Here is a 24,360-nt window from a genome sequence, read left to right on the forward strand (position 1 = left end):
AGAATAATATATTTCATAAAAAAGCACCAGGAAGTCGACGATGTCAACTTTTCAAGTGTCATTTAAAAAAGCCAGACACACACTTTTACTGCCCTTTATGCAACCACTGGATAATAAAAACACAAAAAATGAATAATTATTTATTATATCTGATGTCTTTCAACATCAGTTGTGGATTCACATAAACTTATTAATTAAGTTTACAACAAATGCAAAGTTTAAGACTTGTGTTGGATTAAATAGAATAAAAGGGGAAAAAAAGAGTTTTGTAATTTTGTATGAAGCTGTAGGACAATCAGGTGTATCAGCGCAATTAAGTCTGCTTCGAGTGTATGTGTGTGTCCTTTTGTTCCGCCTCCCACGGCACACTCTTGGATGTTCTGTGCATAACACAGCAGGTCGGAAACTGGTGGGGGTTGTGAGGGTGAGTAATACCTCTCCACAGGAGCTTCAGCACTCCCACGTCTCACCCCTCCCACAACAACCAAACAACTATGTAACACCAAGTGAACCTTTGTACAAGTTGCTTACTCTTTGTTTTTCTTAATTTCTATTGCGGTTTGCATATGTACAAGTATCTGGAGGGATTTAAGTTAGCTTATGTTGCATAATCATAAATAAATCCCTTTCACCTTTTACTCTTCATTCTTTCCCACTGTTAGATCTTTTTGTGGGAGCAGAACTTGGAGCGGTTCCACATCGATCTCTTCCGCTGTCGCTGCTACTTGGCCAGCCTGCAGGGTGGCGAACCTCCAAATCCCAAACGCCTTTTGGGTTTTGCTTCACGTCCCACCAAACTGGCCATGGGTCGCTTGGGCATTTTCTCTGTTTCTTCCTTCCATGCATTGGTATGATAAAAAAAAAAAAAAAAACTCATTCACATTCATTCAGTCATTATTTTTTTTTCTCATCATCCATTAAAGTGCTTCCCTAACTAGCAGAACAGCAATTTAGTGAAACTCCAACTCTGCGTCACATGCCTCTGCATGTTCCAGTAGGCATTGCGTGAGAGGTTCCCAAATGTCGGCCCTCAATAACAGCCCAGCTTGGAGAGTGGGTGTGTTTATGCGACAGCTAACGTCTTGTCACATACGCCTACAAAAAGCAAGAATTTCTGCTTGCCTACGTAATGCTCAAACTGATATACAGCATTTAACCTTTGGTTAAAACACACCATTGCTGAATAGATTGTGCTGTTTTTATTCTTAGTGCTTGGATTTGTTACAGAAATGAATGTCAATTTCTATTGCAGCCTCATTTGACAAGTTATTTTGATGGTTTAAAAGTATAAACTGTGACTCAGAATTATAAACTCAAGTATAAGAAAACAAAAATAGTTCCTTTACATATTTAGAAAACAAAAAAGTTCTCCCTGGGAGGACTTGTTATTGCCTCTTTTTCCTTACATCAGTGTTGCCTGTCAAAAGTTAGGTAACAGTACAGTTTACACACAGTCCTCACAAGGCTACATTCCAGGCATTTTCTCTGAAACTTACCTGAAAGCTTGAGATGAAATTAAATCAACATTCTTCTGATTTGAACTTTTGTCTGTGCTGTTGACAACTTTACCTAGTGGCTGAAAGCCAAGGAACGAGGTCTGTGCTTCACACCACGTTCACTGGTGTCTGAAGTGTGTTAAGAATGTACAGAATGAAACAACGTTATTCATGGAATGATTGAGACTGATCAGTGCAATAAACTGAGGAGTGAAGCGTGTAACAGGGATGTTTTTTATCACAGTGGACATCTGTTCCAAGTAAACATCAAGTAGTACACAGAAACAACAACCCAAGGAAGGACAACCTCCAACAAAGAACGGGATTATGGGAACCTGTGGCCTATGACTAGAAGCAATTACTCTAGTCTGGTCCCAAAACTGCTTATGCTTGTAATGTTTGATTGACTGAGTGTTTGCAGGTTGTTTAACTGCTATAGAGACATCATCGGGATCACTATGTGAGTTAGCCCGTGGAGGCACAATGATGAGTCCAGACAATGCTCTGCTGGGAATCCTTGTTGCTGTCACCATGTATGCACTTGCTGACAGTGCTGCAAACCACCCACTCTCCTTGATGGGAGCTCTATTCTCCAATGGCAGTTGCTTCTCTCAGTATGTTTTGTGCTTTGTCACACTGCAAAATGTGCCCGGAAATAAGTCTGGTCAAGCATCTGCAGAATGAACTGGAAAGATGTACTTTTCGGTGTTTGATACCACAGAAATAGGTCTTTAAGCCAGGGATGTCCAAAGTCGGTCTTTGAAGGCCGCTGTCCTGCAGGTTTAATGTATCCCTGTTCCAACACACATGGTTTACTTTAAATAGATCCAACAGACAATGATGTTCTCTGCATAACTGATTCATCTGAGTCAGGTGTGTTGGAGCAGATACATGGTAAACCTGCTGGATTGTGGCCTTAGAGGTCCAGGCAAAGACAATTTGTTTTAATGTTTTAATGCATGTATAATGTATATGCTGTTGAGTATCACGCAACTACATGCTCTGCCAGACATCACCCAGACAAGCAAAGTAAAGGGAATGCAGTGCAGAAATATTGCAGTTATCCAGGCCACTGGATTTATCAAACATATTCTAACTTTCTCTCTCGCACACACACACTCAACATCAGACATCAACAGTGTTATTTTGTGATTGGTGAATCAATACAAACTCTTTTAGTAAGCTGCCATCCCTGAGGCACTTTCCCACAAACAGGCTTAACACTCACTGCACCCTTCCCACCCCCAACCCCCCAACTTTCCTCTTACTGCTTACACTCTCACTTCCTTTGTCTGTGTCTGTCTCCTTCAGTCTCTCCTGCCTTTTCCTTATCTGTCTTTTTGTTTTTATTCTTTCATTATTCCCACCTTATCATCTTTTTTTTTTTGTCTCTCATATTTTGATTTGAATTATTCCCACAGTCAATCTATTGTGTTGCGTAATTAAAATTTGCCACTTGCATAAACAATTATTTAAATTAACATGAATGAATGAATAAAGAAAGGAGCCTGGAAACTAATTTATGACATAAAGAAATTAAAATGAACTTATTCATTTTGCCTAGAGTGAAAAGTTAACTCTCCACTTCCTGAACTCCTGGCTGGTTTTACTCTCACATAATAGGAACTGATTATTCTATTTTAATTTCTGTAGAACATAAATGCCTTCTGTTCATCGGGTTGCTATTAGCAATGGTTAAAAAAATGCAGTGAACCAGGCAGTAAAAGACCCTTATACATGCAGCTTATGTAAGAAATGTCCTAGAAACAGTCTGATGTTATATTTGAAGTGTGTGCATCTTATGAGCATTGACTGATGAACAGACAGTATGAACATTGTGTATGCACACACCCAAGTGTGTACTGGGCAAGTATATAGTGAATATAGACGGCTCATAGTCCAACAGTGTGTGAAATAACCCAGAACTGCCAGGAGATGTTTGTCTGAGCTCTTGTAGTAGGTCAGTGAATCAAGATGGGAAGCTGAAAGCATTTACTATGCACCATCTCTGAAAATGTGTTTATTGCTGTTTTGAAAAAAAAACTGAGACGCTGAGTACAAATGAAAAGGAAGACAAGATAAAGTGGAATTTTGAATAACTTCTCTATGAAGAGTTTTTGTGAATTGTAATTAAGTTACACATTTAGGAATATGTAGGCGTAATCCCATCTTTTTTGTGAACATCAATCTTGCAGGTGTCCGCCCGGGCTGAAAGCAGCACCAGGAGACGGAACCAGGCTTTACCGCGTACCTTCAGTAAACGGTGCAGCCGTTTCTCCTCCCTTTGGGGTCTAGACACAGTCTCCAAGAAGAAGACTAAAGGACATCCTTCAGTTAACCAGGTTTTGATCCAGTTCACAAGTGACTCAAAATTGCAAATTGGATTTTGGTGATGATTCATTTTAGTCACAAGATATTTGCAACAATTACCTAGAGGAGCTACAGAAACTCTTAAACACTTTTGTTTATTTGCATTCATTTCATAGGTGGAATCACTGTCTATCACTTATTTTGCTCTTTGTGCTCATAGGTGTTTGTTGATGGGATGGAGCCTTCGAGAAAACCCTTGGAGCGCATGTTTGAAGACTCTGCCAGTGAAAAATCTGTAAGCCAATTTTAAAAACCATTAGTGCATTACAAGAAAAATCCCCCTTTACACTCAGGCCAGTTATGACTCATTTATCAAAGGTGCTGAATGGTCACAAGATGTTCCTTACCTTAGTTGTTTAAAGATTATTTGGAGTTATTGGAGTTCAGAGTGAGGAGCTGAAACCAGGAGAGCTGCAGTTTGAGGAGAGTTTGAGGAGCAAAGGGTGTTAATGCTCATTTGAGGGGTTTAATGAAAGCGAGAAGGAGGTTCATGTTTTTTGAAGCCGTGGGTGAAAGATAATTACTCCAGAAACTTTGCATGTCTTTAAAGTGGAACTATTATGTGCATTTCAGACTAATTTAGTTTATTTCTGAGCCCAGAAGGGCTGGGATTGATTGAGTTATTGTCACAAATCGCTTTATTTACTTCAGACCGACCCTCTCCGGAGGCTGTCAGATCAGCCTGTGGGCAAAACGAGTGGATTGAGACTCTCCCGCATAAGCCCCACTTCCCGCCAGATATAAGCAGGCAGCAACCTCCAGCGGTTAAAAGTGAAGCCTATGTGGAAGTGCATAAAACTGCAGTTCCCCCTTTATCCACTAGGGGTTGGCTGCAAAACAGAGCAAATCCCCATAGACTCCCATGTTAAAAAGGCCAACTTCACGGCAGAAATAAACATGTTTACAGCCTGGTTCAAAAATCCATTTTCGCTTTATATGTCAGGTTTACCTTCATGACAACTGTGGGAGGAGTGAATTTTTTTCTAACTTGCCCGTTTTAAAGTAATTTAATCACCAAGTCTGGCAAATTTAGGGGCGTGTCCTTTTGATTGACAGCTACCATCTCCGGCTTCAAGTAAGAAGAACGTAGAACAACCGCGGTTTTTAGATTGGTCAGCTGTCACTGCACTACATCGAGAACAGGCAACGCAACTGCTTTCGCCGTCATTGTAACATCTCATAAACAGAAGGATTAGGCTAATATGAACTCAATAAAAAAACAAAATACAATGTCAACACATAGCATACAGCCCTACATGTTCGAACCTGAATCAGACCCTGAAAACGAAGTGGAAAACAGCAACCCACAGCAACAAATGCAGCAGGATGTCTCTCTTTGGTAAACTCACCAGCCATCGTTCGAAATAACTTTATCCGACGTTTTTCACGATGTATTTGTACATGTCCTTGTTAACCAGTAGAAGGTAACCAATCACCGAATCTTATCCCCCGGGACATCACAAGGATTTCGAAGTAGAACTCTCTAAAACGATGCATTTTCCGTCGCAATGGAAACCGAACGGAGAGAGTGCTGGAACTCAAACTCAAACTCAAACATGCGTTTAGGTGATAAAAAACAGTGCCGTTCACATGTCTGATGAGGATTCAACACTGTAACACTGTAGAAAGCTCAGAAAACTTGAAATACCATAATAGCACCCCTTTAACAGTTTTATATTAAAGTCCATAGTTACTGTAATATAGAGTAGGTCACGATTAGTCCCTCTTTCTTTTTGTTGTTTCTAATGCTGCAGCCAAAATCAGAACAAAAAGGCCGAAGTTGATACAGTGAATGTTTATCTCTAAACAGTAACCTTCCAGAAGCAAAGCACAAAGCTCATCAGTCTCTTTTCTCTCTTTTTCTCTTATTTTGTTTGGCATTCACTACACAGAACCAGAGCTCTTGTAGCTGCAGGCTAATTACTTGTCATTGTTCGGCTTCTTGTAAACCCCGAAAAAGATCACTGGAGCATCTGATGGATCTTTGTACTTGTATAATAGGATAGTAGCTTCTTCAGACCCTGAGGCCAGTCAGTCAGATTCTTTTGGCACTCTTGCTCTTCATTTGGTGGGTTATCTAGGGGAGGCAAAAAATGCTTACAACCTTCTGTGCCAGTGAACATTTTTAAGGTCATTTAAGAGTCCTTGCTTTAATGTTTTTTGACATTCCCTTCACTCTTCCATGACAAGTAATTGGAGAAATTTGCAGACTTATGAAACTTTAAAATTAAGTTTATTCGTAGTGCATCAATAGTCCTTTTCATCTTCTGTTGCTGTTTCTCCCATGCTATTCAGCACATTTTGAGCTTTATGCCCCTCCTCTTTTTGTTTGTCTGGACAGTATTTTTTTCAGCTCATCAAACAACACTACCACATCATTCTTGACAGATTTCCACTTCTTTCTTCATTTGCCCCGGGCAATTTTAATTCTATCAGCATCACATGGCCTATCAGCTGGAGGATATTCCTGTCTGCCAATCCTACTGAGGCAAATTCGATTTGATATTTGCAGATCATTAGCTTTCTGATGTTTCAAGAAATTATGCAGACATTAGCTACCAAAGGGTCTGGCAGTTCCACACCATCTGTGCTCTCTTGTGTCCATTGTATTGACCGCAGTTGCAAATGCATTGCAAATGAGGAATAATGTCTTAAAATGAAAACTAGATAACCCCAGGTCAGCATAGGACTGTTGTAATTCACTGTCTTATCACAGACAGTGATAACTATAAAATCTTGTGTCCAATTACACACGGACATCACAAGGGCAAGTATTAAAGCTACATGTTTCATGAAAACTGATTAAAAGGCAGCAAAGATGTGGGAGAGAATAGTCAGGCCTCTGACTGAACCTTGCAGAGAGAGGGGAGCTGCAGCAATAACCCATTCTAGCTGCAAAGGCCCCCAGTGGCAGAATGAGAGCTCAGTTTCCTTCCACCCACGCCCAACCTCAGCTGGTAGGGTTTGGGGAAGCTGTAAAGAAATTCATAAGAAGTAATAGGAAACAGAGCTGGAAATGTTGCATTACAGACAAAGATTTACAATTAAACAGTGAAAAATCTCTGCAACATTTGCCACAAAGGAACACATCTGATAGACTCATCTCAGTTTCCGGGGATTTGGTTGTCGGTATAAGAGGGAATGAAAGGACAGGAGAGTTTAATATGCCTCCCTAAACCCCTTTAGTCCCCCCCAGCAGAGGAATCCTAGATAGGCCAGGAGGGAAGCCAGATGGTGCCGAACAGGGCTGGGAGTTCAGGGAGTTGGGGGAGGTACTGGTTACAGGACCCCCAGTCTGTTGTCTATCTGAGGAGACATGTCTTTTTCTATTATCTGTATTTTGCTTGTGTGTCTATGTGCTTATAAAGACCAACTGTACTGTTAAATATGGCTTGCTTATTCAAATTTTTGACTTTTTCTGTTATACAAGTATTTACACACACACACACACACACACACACACACACACACACACACACACACACACACACACACACACACACACACACACACACACACTCAGATAAGTGTAAGTTAATTTCACCAGGATCCAGGGAGCCTGATTGTTAACTGTCAGCAGATTGGATGGCATATACCAAAGATGGGAAGGAGGGAGCTGATGGGGTGATGCACAGATAGGGGAAAGGGCAACAGAAGGAGAGGCGGTGATTAATGGAGGGTGGCTGTGATAGGAGAATGAAAGAAAATTGTGGATGCTGTTACTTGATAGGAGACAAGTTACAGACAGTGAGAGGTCAAACTGAAGAGACAGAAAAGGCTGACATGGTGGCAAGATTGTTGGGGATGGGTAGACTGATGGATTTAAAGGTTGTATGTGATTTTAACAGAACACCAATGAAAATGCAAGCACATTCAGATAACATAGAGGCATCAAGAAGCTCTGATCAACACTGAAGAATTTAGTTTTATCATCAAATTTCCAGATGCTTACAGGCCGCCATCATCTTCCACCCCGTTGGTCTTATTAATTAAAAAAATGTAACATTTGCTTAAAGTTTGCCATTATTTGAGCCGATATACAGTTGTTTCTTCCCCCATCTACTTTAGCATTTAAAGATTTACAGATTATAATAATAATTTTATATTATGTCTGTTCTCTATTTATTCTTTCTGTTTTAACACAGCATAACTTATCTTGTTTATGTGTCTGTGTGTGTTGAATTTTCAGAAAAACCCTGAGGACTCTGTAAAAAGTCTTCCACAACAAAATGTTGAGAGTGATATTTGGGTTCCTGATTCCTTAAAACCCTCCTGGGTGTGTCTGCCAAACAATCAGCCTGTCCTGGCGATCGTACAGCCTGGCGAGACAACGCTAGAAATCCTACACAACATCTGCAAGGTAGAGTATTGCAAGGGTCATATTATTAAACAGTGTTTAATACCTACATACTTGTTTCTTGAAGTTGCATATTGCTTTCTACACAGTGTACAAAAGTGGTAAGAACAGACTAGACAAAATCAACCCTTTCAACCAGTTGAAGTGACAAAAACTTTTTAATTTCTTTATTATTATTGAGTGCTGCCACATAACTTTACTCTCTGTTAATCTGCACAGACAAATCCACTAAGACTGGAAGCCGTAAAGCTAATGAGAGTGCAAATAATATCAACAGCTAAATCTAACATATGCAATGTCATAAAATCAATCTTAGCTCTGTTGTAGAGTTTACAATACCAGGAGAATCTGTACAATGATATCAAAATGTTTGTGTTTTTGCTGGGTGCTGACAACTAGAGGACAGGAATCCTAATTGTAATTCAGACTGTTGCACAAAAAATTAAATTATTTTGGACATAAGTGTATAAAATACTGCAAAATGGTACCTTCTAATGCTTTTCGTAGTACTTTAGGACCTGCATGTTACTTTGATTTAAAAATATGTGAATTTCTTGAATGTGTTGATTTCTTTTTCATAGAACTTTATTTTAGTTTCACAGGAGGCATTGAGCTACAAAGGAAAAGTGGAAGATAATAATTGATGACTTTAAAATGTAAACTAGCTCTTTATTGAAACAAAAAAACGGATAGCTTAAAAAAAAGAGAGAGAGAAACATCCAGATATTTAGAGTGAGCACATGTATATTATTGTGAAAGAATAGATTGTGTACAGGTGTGTGATTTAGCAGTTTTTTCCAATAAAATATTAACTTTTTCTCATTGCTTTTGTGTCTTTTTTGCCCACAGGCTCAAAACATTGATCCTTCTGGCCACTACCTACGTGTGAAGGTGTGTGTTGACAACCAAATGCTTTATTATGTTCCAAAATTTGAAGAGGACATTTCTGATCTGGTAAGGAAATGCACATTATCTTACTGTAGCATGGTGCTTGGACTGTAATGAGTAGTAATTACCCATGTCAAGTCTATAACTGTGTTGAGACTATTTCGGGCTATTCAGGGAATATTTAAATGTATTGTACAGTCATTTAACTGTATTTATCATTTAGAGTTTTCTTTTTGCTGTATTGCATGTTAAGCTTGGAAACCATGCCCTGTTTGTTTTTTTATTTTCTATTATTAATTGATTATTGTTGCCTTATCAGCAGTCATGAATGCGAACACGTACATGTTTTATGACTTGGTTGCTGATTTGGTTTGCAATGCACACAAAGTCCCAAAGATGCTAAATTTCTAGTATAGCATATGCCATAAATTATTCAAAACAGTACTCCAAGTGTGTTGTATGCACTGTCAAAAACCCATTTCTTTTGTGTACGTGTATGTATAACAGTCTTTTCTTGTTCATATAAACAATCCCCCTTTCCAAAAAGACCTTATCAGAGCCAGATTATTCAACCACAGTAAACACTAAAATGAATTCTCTTTGTGGTGTTACGATAGGTGACATGATGACCCTTTTCTCAAAGTGTAACATAACTCACGCTTTTCTTCAAGAGCTCTTATCTTCCTGTTTTAATCAGGAACTCATCTCCTCTCTTTCATTCCCAGTGCATGACATTAGATTATTTTTCCACAGTAAAAGCTAATTCATTCAGTAGACATCCGTCCTGTGTGTTGTTTCACACACTGCTGTATTTACACTCCTGCCTGCTGTCAAGGTCAAGGCTTAGATCTTATTAAGAGTAATAGGATGGCCTTGACCTTACTCCTTTCACAACAATGCTCTCCATCCATTTTCTTTTTCTAATTAAAAACACATTTTTCTGTATGTCTTTACAGCTCTACAAAGAGATTGAGATTTGCCCCAAAGCTACCAAGGTGATCCGGTTTGACAAAGCCGAGTCCTGCACCATTGGATACGGTATGACTGAGTGTGACAATAGTCTCAGTTCCTGACACACTTTAAAATTCTGTTTCAAATTGATTTCTTAATGGAATTTATTGAGTCATGCTTTGATAATGACTGAAAGTGGAGGACCTACTGAGTACACTTGTGTTCTTAAGTGGATCTAATTGCTTTTTATTTAAGCGGCAGCAGTGCATACTGTCAAGCAGATATATTCTAAAGAGGTCAAAAATAATTAACATGTGAATCTCACTGTGTCAATCATCTATGCCTATAGGTTTTTCCGTGGCGGTTATAGATGAGGAGGGAGTGCAGCAACTTCATATTACTGAGGTGAAAACAGGAGGACTGGCGTCAGCTAAAGGTACATATTTCATTCTTTTTCCTTTTTTTTTTAATTAACAAGAAATTCTGAAGTGTGTAATGCTGTCTAATAGTAATACCAAAAGCTGATATTTAGAGATAAAAGAATAAATCCATAAAATAATTTAATAATGGGGCTTTAGCAACATACGACATGCAAACACAATACAGGTATTTTTTCTTCAAACTGATATAAACTATGACATAGTCAATCTTAAATTCCTAAGAAACACCTGATTCCATGTGGCTTCTTATCAGGGCATCTTTGTGTGGTTGGATCACACCATCTACTAAGTAAACATAGCTGAATTCCTGCAGGTTGGAATGGAAGCACAGTATATCAGGGCAGGGTGTGTCAGAAGTGTGCATGTACCAAAATGTGAATCAGTGTTTTCATTAAAATTCCACGACTCAGTATTTTGGCACACCAGTTGTAAGGATTTGAAAAGGTAGTCATTGCTGGCATAGAAATTGGGCTCATAGAGAGGCCATTTTTTGTCAGGATATAAACTATCAGTGTGTAAAATAATCCAACAACTGCTTAATAAAAAAAAAAAAGGGTAATAAATCAGCAGCATACCAACATTGTCAACGAGATGATTTATGGCTTCTGTCTTAAATGCACACAGTTTCTATAAAATAAGTATAAATATATAAATATATAGATATAATATAGTATAGCATAAATATTTCTATATAAATAAGTAAGAGAGCACGAGTGCTGTGAATTTGTGCCTTTCCTGTCTTTCCCTTTGTCTGCTTTGAGTAACTGGGTCTCAAGATCATCCCCCACCCACTGGTCCCTATCTTTTAACAAAGGCAGAGAGACCTAATGGGTTGGAGAAACATGCAGTTGCTCAGTAGCCACAGCACTAATGTATAGAAAATAAAACGGACCACTACTATGCCCCAGGGTCAGACCAAGGTTACTCAAGTGTGAGATTGTGGCCTCCAGTGTATTAGCAATCTAAAAGCTGCTAGCTTAGCAGGCTGCCAGCAGCCAGAGGGTATAGCTGAACTGACGATCTACCTCTGTAGGGGGAGAAAAAGCTTGTGACATCCAGCTAACATAACCAGTCTTCCTGCAATATTACTATATTTTGCTGCATCACAGAATTCTTGAGCCATTAGCATGACAGGTATTTTGTAAATAGATTCTCATGGACATTGTAATAAACCAGTGCATGTATGCATGTGGGGCATTTAACTGTTGTGACAATAAATAGTTATTGAAAGAAATCGTACAGTGTACAGCAGTAGACAAGGAACCCCAAAGGGTCTGTTCTCAATGTAATTTCTGTTCCTCCCTCCCCCCCAATTGCACACAATCACACATAGACCGGCACACGCAGCAGTACATGGCCAGAGGGTTTATCTCTATAAAGACTGCTCCAACTGACATTTCACATCCCAGACAACTAGGTCATAACTTATGGCTAAACGTGTCCCTTGTGTGTACACCAATGATGTGGTTGGTTTTCATGTATCAGTTTATGGTAGCATTTACTGAATGTGGGTCTGCTGTTACTATAACTCTAGAGATGAATGAAATTGTAAGAGAAGTTGGTGGACACATTCATGACCAGTTGTGGTTACATTATTGGGTTCAAATTCCCTTTGTGATGGCTAATTCTTCACTGGGGGCAGGTGAGATTGCCACCTGGTCCTATTAACAGCTGTCACAGCAAGTCAGGTTTAATTGGCAGAGTTAGCTGATTGTGTACTAATTCTCAATTAACAGAGCCGGGCACAGGTGGCCAAGGGGAGGGGAAAAAGGGAAAACTGCAAGCTAAAGCTGTGTGTCAGTGAAGTTAATGGGCTCCTTTTTATGTACACTACCATATGAAAAATATATCAGTTGACACGACAGGACAGAAATAGACAGACGTTGCACTCTCCCTCCCACTTTCCATCCAGTCTTGTTAGATCAGTATTTGCCTCAAGCAAGCAAGTATGGAAGGATGCATTTTTAATGTACTGGAACACATTAGAGTCCCAACATGTCTGATTAGTCTCAGAGCTGCTGTTGAGAAGTTGCTGTACTCAAATTTTGTTTGTGTGGATCATTTTTTACACATTAGCCTATTAAGATAGCTACTGGGTCTGCAACATCTACAAGCAGTAAAGCTATAGTGGCAAGCCAAGTGGGTGGATTTTTATTCAATTGAAAGCACTCGATCAGCTAGCAGAGGTGTCCAGCTCCGGTCCTCGAGGGCCATAATCCTGCAGGTTTTCTATGTATCCCTGCTCAGACACACCTGATTCAAATGAATTAGTAGTAGAGCTTAATCAGTTGTGCACGTCATTGGCTGTTTGATCCATTTAGTGGAAGCTAGATGTGTTTGAACAGGAATACATGGGAAACCTGCAGGACAGCGGCCCTCGAGGACCGACTTTGGACACCCCTGAGCTAGGGCATCAGCCAGATGATCCGCCCAGATCTGATGGCTTGATTAAAATCTGTGAGATTTTAATCACATGGGTGGAACAAATAAATCAGTCGGTTTTCAGGTAAACATCTGACTTCATGGCCCGATGAGAACTTCATGATTGGTCAGGGGAGGACTGTAAAAGCAGTTCAGCCAATATCTACGAGAGAACTTGTAGTAAGAAAAAAAGGGAACAGGATAAAAAAAAAAAAAGACAGGCAAAAAAAAGATAGAGAAAAATGCTAATTTGGATACAATAAATGTAGGGCCAATATTTAATATGCATGTCACAATATGGGGAAAACTGTGGTTCTTTGCAGAGGTTTGTGCTCTTCGAGTGCTTTTCTAGTTTTTTAATTTTTATGATAAATTTTACCTGCAAGATTCATGCTTCTTGTTTTGGCAAAGCCTCTCTCCACTGGCAAATGCTCTCCCTTTCATTTAAGCTGCAAATGCCTCCTCTGCCACTCAACATCACTTCTCCCTGGGTCACAGCCCAGCTGATGGTCAAGGAGTTGTACCACAATGTTGGATAGTGTTTTGTTGTTGGGTTATAACCTCAGGGAATAAACCTGGGACTTTTTGAGTGCTTTCCCCCCCTTACAAAAGCCCCAAAACATGTTTTTAATCATATCTGGTGAATAGTATTTCTCCCCAAAATCAAACCTCTTTCAAGAAGAAAGTTGCTGTTGTTTTGTTGTCTTGTACAAGTTTAATGTTGCATTTTTCCCCCGTTTCTTTTTTTTTCTTTTTTTTTTTTTTTAATTCTCCATCAGGTTTGAAGGCAGGGGATGAGATTCTGTTTCTCAATGGCAAGCCTGCATCTGACCTCCAAATGGATGATATGAGGGCTGCGTTTGTAAACCATATGCTTACCTTGAGTGTCAGCACCCAGCCCGAGCTGGACCCACAGGTGCTGTGCACCCTCCCACCCCGGCGATCTGAAGGGGAGCAAGACCCAACCACTGACATCTTTTCCCAAAGCCAAGGTAAGGGTTTGTTTCCATAATAAAAAAAGATTTGCGACTTTAAATGGCCTTTTCCTTTTTTTTAAAATAATAGCAGGGTTTTATTTAGAGAATGTATAAGTAATTATATATATCTAAATATATATATATATATATATATATACATACATACATACTTTGTTCTCGTTCTTTTTGATTTAGTTTTAAGCTTGGGAAGGTGAAATCTTAAGTTGTATAATGAGTTTTTCATACAGGGTGTTTGCATACAATCATCCACATTTAAAACCTCCAACCTTATATAGTGGTAGGATATGAAAGCAAGATATGTCACTATCCCAGGGGGCAAAATGGGTGGTCTGCTAATTATGCATGAATGCTGTCTGATAACTAACCTGCAGGCAGCTGCCAGCCTTCCTCTGACCTGCTTTTTTTCTTTCTGCAAGGGCACTATTTGTATTCCTTAGAAACAAGGTTCGGTAATGCAAAAGCTGACAAACTGGCTTTGTTTATACAGGGATTCAGAGCAGTATGAATATTAATATGAATCTTTCAGCAGTGTAGAACTGTCATTGCTGAGGATGTACCATATGGGGAGGGTCAGATGGGGAGTAAAACACTTCAGTAGCCAGATGGAGGTCACTTATGATGTCATGCTTAGGAAAAGGCTGGTGTGTAAGAGTTCTTCAACACAGAGGAGACTTTAAATTAGAGAACACAGACAGAATAACTAATCTGATTATACAGATGCAAGAAAAAGGGATGACTTTTTGTTACTTTTTTAGCATACCCTAAAAAAACTATTGTTAAACAAATAATGGAAAAAGTTCAACTGTATTTCTATCAGTTTATTTTTTAAACTAAATGTGCGTAAAATCCAGAAAGATATGAGACAAAATATTTATATTTAAGGAGTATGGTTAAAAAAAAAAAAGTACAAATCAGCACTTGTTAGTTAGTAGATGATATTTACATTTAAAAAAAAACAAACAACTATAACTGAGAGAAGTGGCAAGTACTAGAAGCAATGAGCAAATGTGCACTCCCATCAGCTTTGTCTTTGTCATTGTTTGTAGAGGACATCCTGGATGAGGTGTCCGGTTTGACAGTGGAGAGCCCAGAAGAGAGTTTGGAAGAAGGACCTCGATTAACCTTTCAGAGCCCTGGAGATCATCCAGAAGAAAGATCATTTATTGGGACTGGACAGAAGGTAGGATTTGACATGGAAAAGCAAAACTTTGATATGCATATGTCAGACACACCAAGTCAAACGCAAAGGCACGTACCATGCAGCAGTTCAGATGTGTCAAGGACAGAGTTTCATACACTCTGTTAGATGTGTTGTTGCAGTCAAAGATCAGTAGCTGCAGTATCTCTTAACTCACTCTACTCCCATTTTCCACTTTATGACCTTTGTTGATGTAATTGGTTACTTTCCCTGTCATACTAAGCAACTTAGAAGACATCAGAAAAACATGCTGCCATTGATCAAAAATTAAACATTGTGAGAGAAAACATCTTGAGTACATCTGCTCAATATTTCTCATCCACATGTAACTAAAGCCACCAAGTAGCAGACTAAAAGCTTGGAGGTGATCAGTTGATGGAGATGGAAAGATTCAAAATGTTCTGATACACAAGCAAACACATAATTATTTCCACATGATGTAGCCATTTATGTTTGTTTATTTGAGCCTGTCAGTCCCAGGATATAAATGGATTCATCTACAGTAAAAATCTATAAATTAGATGTGTGCGCATATTGGAGCCCAGAAATGGACACAGACAGGTGAGTGGAAGGGTGCACGAACAGCATCACTTTCTAATTAAGACTATGTCTGCTCTGATCAGGGTCATTGCAGTGATTGCTGGAAGAGGCTGTGTGCCAGCCAGTCTCCCTTGGATACGGTTGTCACTTTCATTACTGGGGTAATGTCTGATCACCAGAAACCGCCAGTCACATTTTTTTCTTTTGTATCTCTGTTTGATAGTGTCATCTTGAACAAAAGATGAGGAAAGAGACAGCTAAGATTATGCTGTGTTCTCTCTCGGATGTGTGTCAGTGAACTTCAGTCTTTAGGGAGAGCTAACCGGTGAGATCAGAGCTGTCGCCTTTCTAAGCTCTGTCCTGCTGGACATCCATGGTTCTATGACTCTATTGTGCCATTTTTGGTTGGAGGGAAAGTTCCTGAGAAGATTAGACATGCAAGCAGTGAAGACAGGAAGCTTTCTTGTGTTTCATTTGATGTACTTATGAAGAAAATATTTAGTTGTTTAATTTGGGTAAAATGGTTTGCATCTTGGTACATTTTTGGAGTAAATTTGAAATGAGGAAGCTATTTCAAGGTCGCTTTCTCTCCACGCCTCTCCAACCTTGCAGTTATATTTTTTTCCATATATGTCCAGTAACTCCTTTGTATTGTTTCTAAAGAGATTATCACATATAAGCAAAAATTAAAGAAGAGAAGTAGATGTTTTTTCCTGTATCAGAGTAAGTTAACATTATAACAAAGCTCCTGCTGTCTGATCTTCATCTCACCTCTCAGTCTCTCACTTCCTGCTCCTCTCTCACGTGCTGTCTGATTCATGTCCTAATTTCCATCTGCTGCATTTTTTTTCCCAGCCTCCCTTTTCATCTTTTCTATCTTCTCTATTTTCCTCAGCTGTTTGATTTACTGTCATATTTTGTTCCCATAATTGAGAACAATGTGACCATGTCCTGTCTCAGACAGCTTTTTTTCCCCCTCTTTTTTTCCTGTTTGTCCTCTCTGATCAGCCAGTCTCCTTATCTGCTGGTCTTTGTTTTGAATGCCCTTTCTTTCCTGCTGTCCTCCCATTTTCTTCTGATCTCAGGTTCATTCCACCCCCCTTTCCCCACTAACCCCCTGCTGTTCATTATCATAAACAACATGAGGCTGCTGTTGGCTCTCAAACAGCACGCTCTCTTTAGCTCTCCAGCCGGCTGTGAGCTCTGACCTTAGCCTGAACACTTGGATGCTTTTGTGAGAGATGATCCAAATTTGCAACACACATTCCATGAAAATAAATAAAAAAAACAAAACATCATGTGTAATTTGAATTGCACCCCGCCATATGTATCACTCTTTTGTTTCCACTTCCCTTTTTGAAAAACTCCAAACTGCTGAGGATTGCATTTTACCTCATTTCACCCTGTGCCTGCGGTCACATAGTGGCAGACGACTGAAGGAAAAAGAAGCAAAGTGGGACAATTTTAATTATCTCCACACTCTAATTACTTCATTCTCCAACAGTGTTTCACATCATTTAGTGGAGATAAATGACTGTCTGGTTAGCCAGAGGATATGGAAATGTTCATTGTTTTAGACAAAGCACACAGCCACCCCCTAGTAGGAAAAACCAACCAGAGAATACAACAGTGATTGCTTAAAATGACATTGAAGATGAAGGTAACTGTTTTTTTTCCAGTGTCCTCCAGGCTATAGTCAGCTGCACTCAAATATGTTGGTTATGATTTTTAAATAGCCAGTTAATATAGGTTGGGGGCATTTGAAATGGAAAATGTGTTATTTAGGGAACCGATTAAATCATTGTGAAAAATGCACACAATAAAAGCCTGTGATTTAGTTATTATAAATACATGGTACAGTATCCATTTCCCTTCTTTTTAAAATGTGTTTTACAAACCCCTTTCCTCCATGTGACCCCAACAGCTGTGTGAGCCATTGCTATACTTTAAGTTTTCCACTAGAGGGAGAACTATGCAGAGACAATTCAAGACGGTGCCGGTGTTTTATTTAAATAACACATGTGCCTCAACTCCAATTGCCCAAAGTCAATTGTTTTTTTTTTTATGTTCAGATTTTGTCTTATGTGACAAATAATAATGATTATTATTGTTATTATTATTGTTATTATTATTATTATTATTATTATTATTATTATTATTATTATTATTATTATTATTATTATTATTATTGTTGTTGTTGTTGTTGTTGTTGTTGTTGTTATTGGACTGCTCCCCCAGTCAATATATGATTCTTGCCTCTTGTATTCATACACCAGTGTCTCTGGTGAATTTGAATGAATGTTTCAGTGGTGGTTGGAGAGGCCACTGGCACACATTGGATGCCACATTTTCATCCTTGTACACCTGGGCAGCTGTAGCTTGGCATCTAGCTTACCATCGGCAAGTATGGATGAGGAGTAAATGAATAATGGATTCAATGTAAAGGACTTTGGGTGCCTTAAAAGCACTATATAAAGCTAATCTATCATTCCTATTATTATGCTTGCACAATAATTTAACCCACAAGAACCCAGCATAATATATATGATATACAGAGTTTCTGAGACATTATTTGGCATCACTTTATGGTACAAACTTTGCTCAAAATCCTGTTGGAACACAGTGTGATTTATGTCTTTTGCCCCCTATTAGATACCAGAAAGCAAAAGATTACTTACACTATAAAAATCTTGAGATATTACATGGTAATAAATGGTGAATAACCCCCCAAAAATGTTGGTACTATTTTAATTTACATTATGTTAAAGTAAATAAAGACCGCATATTTTAAAAAAATGGACTTATCTGATAATTTTTTTTATGTGTTGGGTCTTAATGGGTTAATGGTTGATGGTCAGTGCTGTTTGCACTCCGTTTACCCTCATAACTTAAGTTATCTGCCTTAAAATCAAAATGACTATAATAAGATTTCTGAAAGTAAACACTTTCACTTGAGAATGTCTGTCTGAGAATAGCTCATTATTGTTTGTACATGGATTTGCATGTTTTCTTATTTGTGGATAAACTTAAGACTCATTTCCCTTTATCTTCCCCCTTCGTCCTCATCGCTCTTCTTTATGTAACATCTATGCACCGGTTCTTTCTGAAAATTAATGACCAAGAAGGATGAATATCCTTAATAATTTAACTGTATTTTTTTTTTTTTTTTTTTTTTTTTTTAAAGTCTTTAAAAGTCTTTTTGAATGTTAGGTATGTGGGCATGTACACTGTGTTTACCATGGCTTTGACTGCATGAGGCTTCAGCTGATGGGAGAGAGAGCAGGTTTCTGCTTGCCTTCATGCCCCTCCCTAATGCTGTACTTCTCTCCCCCACTGTGCTCAAGTCAGGGATGTGGTACATTTAGTAGCATGGTCTGTGGTGTTTGGGAATGCATGTGCTGGACTTTCTACAGGAAAAGGTACTGCTGGTTTTAGAATTTTATTGACTTTCTACTCGCTTTTCAAAGTATTTGGTTTTCATGTGGATCATCAGATTTGTGTGCTGTATATGTGTAGGTCTGATAGTGTGTCTGTACTATTTGTTCTATGCAGCTAACTAGTTTGAAATTAAAATATTTTTGTATTAGATTAAATGCACATGATCATACCTACGCTTTTTGTTGTCAAAGCAACATATCAATGAGGTTTTTAAAGCATGTTTACCAAACTGATTTTGATTCTCTATCTTGCGGAAACACTTTCATACTTGCTGGCAAATATCCTTGTGCCTTTTACAAAAGCTGTAGCATTCCTTTCCTTATCTCCACTCTCAGATTTGCAAATCAGTATTATTTAAGACAAAGTTTTATTCTTGTTAGAATATCGTAAAGCTAGTTTCTCAGGAATAACAAGTTTCCAGTGGTTTTGTTGTGCCTGAAGCTCTTATCTGGCCTGGGTGTAGAATGACCATCAAAGCTACTTTATCTAACAAAACATAGGTATTTAATAAATAAGAACTGTAAATTTGCTGGTTTGGAGTATCATTCGATTGCTTTTAATATATTACATTCATTGTGGAGTAGATTGCAATATGTGTAAACACAATGAGTTGATGTTTCAGAAATTCAAAACTAGAAAATACTGTACCTGTGAAACAGCAGGGTTAATTCCATCTGTGGAATAAATTCAACTTGTGATACTTAAAGAAACCCAGATGTTTTTCTTGCAAAATACTGTAGAGGTGCTGGAGAAGCTCCAGAGTTAATCTGTAATAATGGAAAGATTAGAGGTGAAACTAGTGTTTTTAATACAAACTGCAATTGTGTTGAATAATTGCAGAAAACAGCATGATGGAGTTGTAGTAAATTACAAGTAAGAAAATTATACAGTTGTGTACAAGTTTACCTTTAGCTGTTGGGAGAGGAAGTTGTTAGTTTTTTTTAAGAAATGAGTTTGTGGGAGCCATACAGTACTAAAAATACAAACAATATCACTTATTCTTATGCTGGCCTGCACACCTATACTACGCTTCAAGACCAATGTGTTTTTCATTCACAAAGTGTATAATAGACTGCACTGCTGTCCGTTACTACATAGTCGCATGGTTCTTCTCCAGCATGAACTGAGTGCTTTCATATTTGAATGGTTGGCAGAGCGTAAAGCATGCAGGAGGAAATGGATGCCAAATATGTACAGAAGAAGTCAGAAAATATAATAAAGAAAAGGAAACAGAAAAAACTTGCGATGGATTGGCGACCTGTCCAGGGTGTACCCTGCATGTACACTGCATGATTGCTGGGATAGTCTCCAGCTTCCTCCCAACCCTTAATTGGACTAAGTGGTTAAGAAAATTAATTAATAAAACAAAACAAAAAACTCAGTAACAACAAGAAAAAAGCAAAAACTAGTGCTTGAAATCCAGTCCAAAATCAGTGACAGCCTCTCTAACTTGTGATAAAAGCGGGAGAAGTCAAATCTTTTCCTGCTGGAGGGTTTGGTTCTTAACTTTTTCACTCCCATTCTCTACTCCCCTCCTTTCTCCTCCCACCTTTCCTCCATGAGGATATTAGGTTTGATCTTATTTGATGTTGCATTCAGCACTGCTGTGACTGCACTCGAACAGCTGGACAGAAGAGCAAGAGAGGCAGCACAGAGTGACAAGGAAGAGCAGAGACAGGGAGATGACACTACACTGGTTCATGCAATCAGACAGGATTTAAAAAGTGATTGGATAGTCGCTGTAGGATAAGGTGACATGAGTGTGTTGTTCAATGCAATCTGTGTATTGACCTATTTGTTCAGCTGCAGCTGTAGTGATTGTACAAGCAGCTCTGGATTTTGCAGAGTAGATTTCTGAGAAGCATTTCCTGTTTAACCTTTGCTGAAATTCAATAACTCAGTTATAGATTCTGCACCATATGCATTTCTTTGAAAGATCCCACCCCTCTGGCAACATATAGTGTGGGAGAATGGACACTACCTGGACTTGGTAAACAGAACAGGAAACAAATGCCTGAATTCTTGGTGAAGCGTATTTGACCTGCAAAGATGTCGGCTTTTAGGAGAAGTAGGAATTCCAAACCCTCGACTGAAACCATCTATGACATGTTCCAGCAGGTGAGCTTTGCGATTTAATTGAATGAGGGCTTGTGTTTTCGATTTGATCCTGTTCACGTCACTGTTTATATCATTGTACTGTACCAGCAGTACTAACCTTTATGCATTACACTTTTTTTTATCAGATGCACAAACTGCATTGATTCTGCACTGCATCTTGTGATAAACCCAGCAATACTCAGTTTACTTCCATATTGTAGTACTCAGCTGTAGGTAACAGTAATAGAGGTTTGTGTAACTGATTACTTACTGTGCTTTTATTAGATTGCAGATTGGAAAGTTAAATGGCATTTCTGCAGCATGACTCAAACATGCCTCCCCTTCATCCTCTGTCATCTGTCTGTTTCACTGCTCCATCTGTCACTTGGCTGTCACTAATTTGCCCGCCTGTCAACGTCAAGACCTCGCTTTGTATGGCAAGACTGTCATTCCTGTCCTTTTGTATGGAGATAGAGAGGCATTATTATTGAATTGTTTTTCACTGCGATCCCAATATGTTTTGTCATAGACCATCTTGTACTTTTGATTTTTTATGTTTATTTCGATCTCAGTATTGGTAGTTGATTATGAAAGATATTCTCAAATCTGTGAGTAGCTTTAAACAAATGTATCATGACTGATATGTTTGGAAGTGAGGATTATAGGTTAAATTATTTCAATAAATCTTATACTGGGTTGTTGACCTTTTGGCAGTTTCCTTCATGTGACTAAATGTGAATAATGCGACTTCATGAAAGGTATCTCAGCATCAGCATTTTTAGCCAATGCTTATTTCTGTGTGGATCACGTGGTGTTGTGAAACTGGTTTGATTACCACAATGGAAATTTGGTTGTCATTTCTGCGGCATCCTAGCGCAACACTATCCGTGGAATCAGCAAAGGCATGTTTTCCAGCTGTGTCCAAATAAGTTGCACACAAAACCAGGTGCAATGTGTTCTTGTGTTACAGTTAACAAAAACACATGCACTGCATGCACCGACTGAATGGAGATGAGGAATATTTGTGCAGCATGCATTTTCAGCAGTGCTTATGAGTAACCAAAAACCAAAGGATTGAATTAGAAGCATTAATCCCGTCCAACTAAGTTGCTGAAATTGGATTGGTCCCACTTTTTCTACAGCAATGATTTACTTTGGCGAGTCTCATGACTTTATGAATATTTAACTCTTTGTTTTGGGCTGTTGGGTCTAAGTTTAAAGGATTTCTGAATTACAGCAGTAATTAAGATGTTATCAAAGAGGTTTTGTGAAGGCAAGAAAAAAAATCTGCTGTCATAAGTAATGAAAAGTACATTCTGCTGCTGTCATTTGTTTCAGAGCTCTGTTCTGGCCAAAGCTGTCGATCAATATAGTCAGATTGAGAACATCTCAAAAATGGAAAAAGTTAGACTTATTTAATCATGGGACAAAATTCTTGAGCTTGTTCCAGAAGATCCTTGAAAGAGTGATATTTGTCTCTGTACACCTCAGATTAGTATTATTTATCCACCTTCACTTCTTATCATGTCTCTCTCATAATTTTTTATTCTGTGGCACGCTATTTTGTTTTATCTTTACTGCCTTGATAGTGAAGCCAGTGTGGTCTTGCATGGTGGTCTAGTGGTTAGCACTGTGGTGTAATAACAAGAAAGGTGCTGGTTTTAGCCTTGGCTGTGGGGGAGGTCCGAGCAGTGGTCACTCTGTGTGGAGTTTGCATAAGTATGCTTGGGTACTCTCTGGCCTCCTCCTACTGTCCATGCATGTGAGGTTAAATGGTTACTCTAAATTATCCACAGGAGTGAGTGTGAGTGTGACTGATTGTTTGTCTCTCTGTGTTGGCCCAGTGATGGACTGTCCAGGGTGTACCCTGCCTCTTGCCCAATGATTGCTGGGATAGGCTCCAACTTCCTGTGACCCTGAATTGGACTAAGCAGTGAAGACAATGGCTGAATTGATGCCTTGACAGGGATAAAAATTAATCAGGTGTCATGGATTAAATGTTACTTATTGTTTTTCAACAGTTGGTTTGGAAATTGATCACAAAAATCATCATTACCGAAAAGGGAAACTTGCCACTGTTTGAGTTACAAAAACACAAGCTCATATTTGCTCAACTCACATGGGGATATACCTCCACTTACTGTCAATCTGACAGGTCTGCTCATGTTTAGTATTTTTTGTGCCACAGATGTAGGTGTGCGTCCTGGCAGGTTTTCAAAAATGCACTGTATGTGTGTCATTGGGGTTGCTTGTATTTTCATAAGGTGTGGCTAATGATCAAAAATCCTAATTCAGCATTAAGATTTAATAAAAAATCATGATGTGGCACAAAGCAACACATTCTTCCTCTTACAAAATACAGAACTTAAGTTGAAGAAACTTGCTGTGGACGTTATTTTTTTTAAAAGAAAAAAGTCACATGTTACCAGAGCTTATACTTCACATCCAAGAGCCAAAATACAGAATATCATAGTTTTTTCTTATGCTTTGTTTTGCCCTGAGTAAGGCTATCATCACTAAACTTCATTTATTTTCCCAGACCTTCAACAACTTAGAAAAATGTATGAAAGTTACTGCAAAATAACATGTTTCTTTTTCTTTCTCTACAGAGCACAGAGCAGGTCACTGCTTTCTGCCGCAGTCTGCACGACATGAATCCCCTCGAGTGTCCTACATCATCCTCCTCCTCATCGTCATCTTCATCCCTCTCCCCGAGCCCTGTGTCAGTTTTACCACCTACAGCAGGCAGTGCCAAGCAGAGACAGCTCTCCCATGCAGACAAACTACGCAAGGTTATCAGTGAATTGGTGGAAACGGAGAAAACTTATGTCAACGTGAGTCTTTAAAATCAGACAGAAACAGTGTTGTACTCATGATTTGCATTTTAAGTTAGTGTTAATGCTCCCTTAATGCTAACCCTCCCTATTAAACAGTACTCATATCAGACACAATCACATCTTCTGCTTTATTCAAAGTCTTTAAAGTAAAAATATGTATGTGATCAATTTGAAATTTTACAACATTCGTTTAGACAGTGATCCCCAACCCTGTTCTGTGAGGCCCACTGTCCTGCAGGGATTATATCCTGCAGGGGTTAGATTTCCTTGCTGCAACACACCTAATTCAAATGATATGGGTCTCTGACATGCTCTGCAAAAGTCTGGTA

The 24,360-nt window shown here is 38.8% G+C and overlaps 1 protein-coding gene across 1 annotated transcript in view; it reads left to right on the forward strand.

The window, feature by feature from the left end:
• tiam1a (TIAM Rac1 associated GEF 1a) overlaps positions 1-24,360 on the forward strand; it is a gene marked incomplete at both ends in the record, with an annotated part of 35,375 nt that overhangs the window by 5,469 nt on the left and 5,546 nt on the right. Inside the window, 10 exons of the mRNA XM_079247388.1 lie at positions 663-848; positions 3,692-3,838; positions 4,027-4,101; positions 8,056-8,226; positions 9,073-9,177; positions 10,068-10,149; positions 10,412-10,498; positions 13,703-13,915; positions 14,968-15,101; positions 23,804-24,028. Coding sequence (XP_079103514.1) covers positions 663-848; positions 3,692-3,838; positions 4,027-4,101; positions 8,056-8,226; positions 9,073-9,177; positions 10,068-10,149; positions 10,412-10,498; positions 13,703-13,915; positions 14,968-15,101; positions 23,804-24,028 — 1,425 coding nt within the window. The remainder of the gene's footprint in view (positions 1-662; positions 849-3,691; positions 3,839-4,026; positions 4,102-8,055; positions 8,227-9,072; positions 9,178-10,067; positions 10,150-10,411; positions 10,499-13,702; positions 13,916-14,967; positions 15,102-23,803; positions 24,029-24,360) is intronic.

Source organism: Telmatherina bonti, assembly GCF_933228915.1.
Source record: "Telmatherina bonti genome assembly, chromosome: 10".
Classification (NCBI taxonomy): Eukaryota; Metazoa; Chordata; class Actinopteri; order Atheriniformes; family Telmatherinidae; genus Telmatherina; species Telmatherina bonti.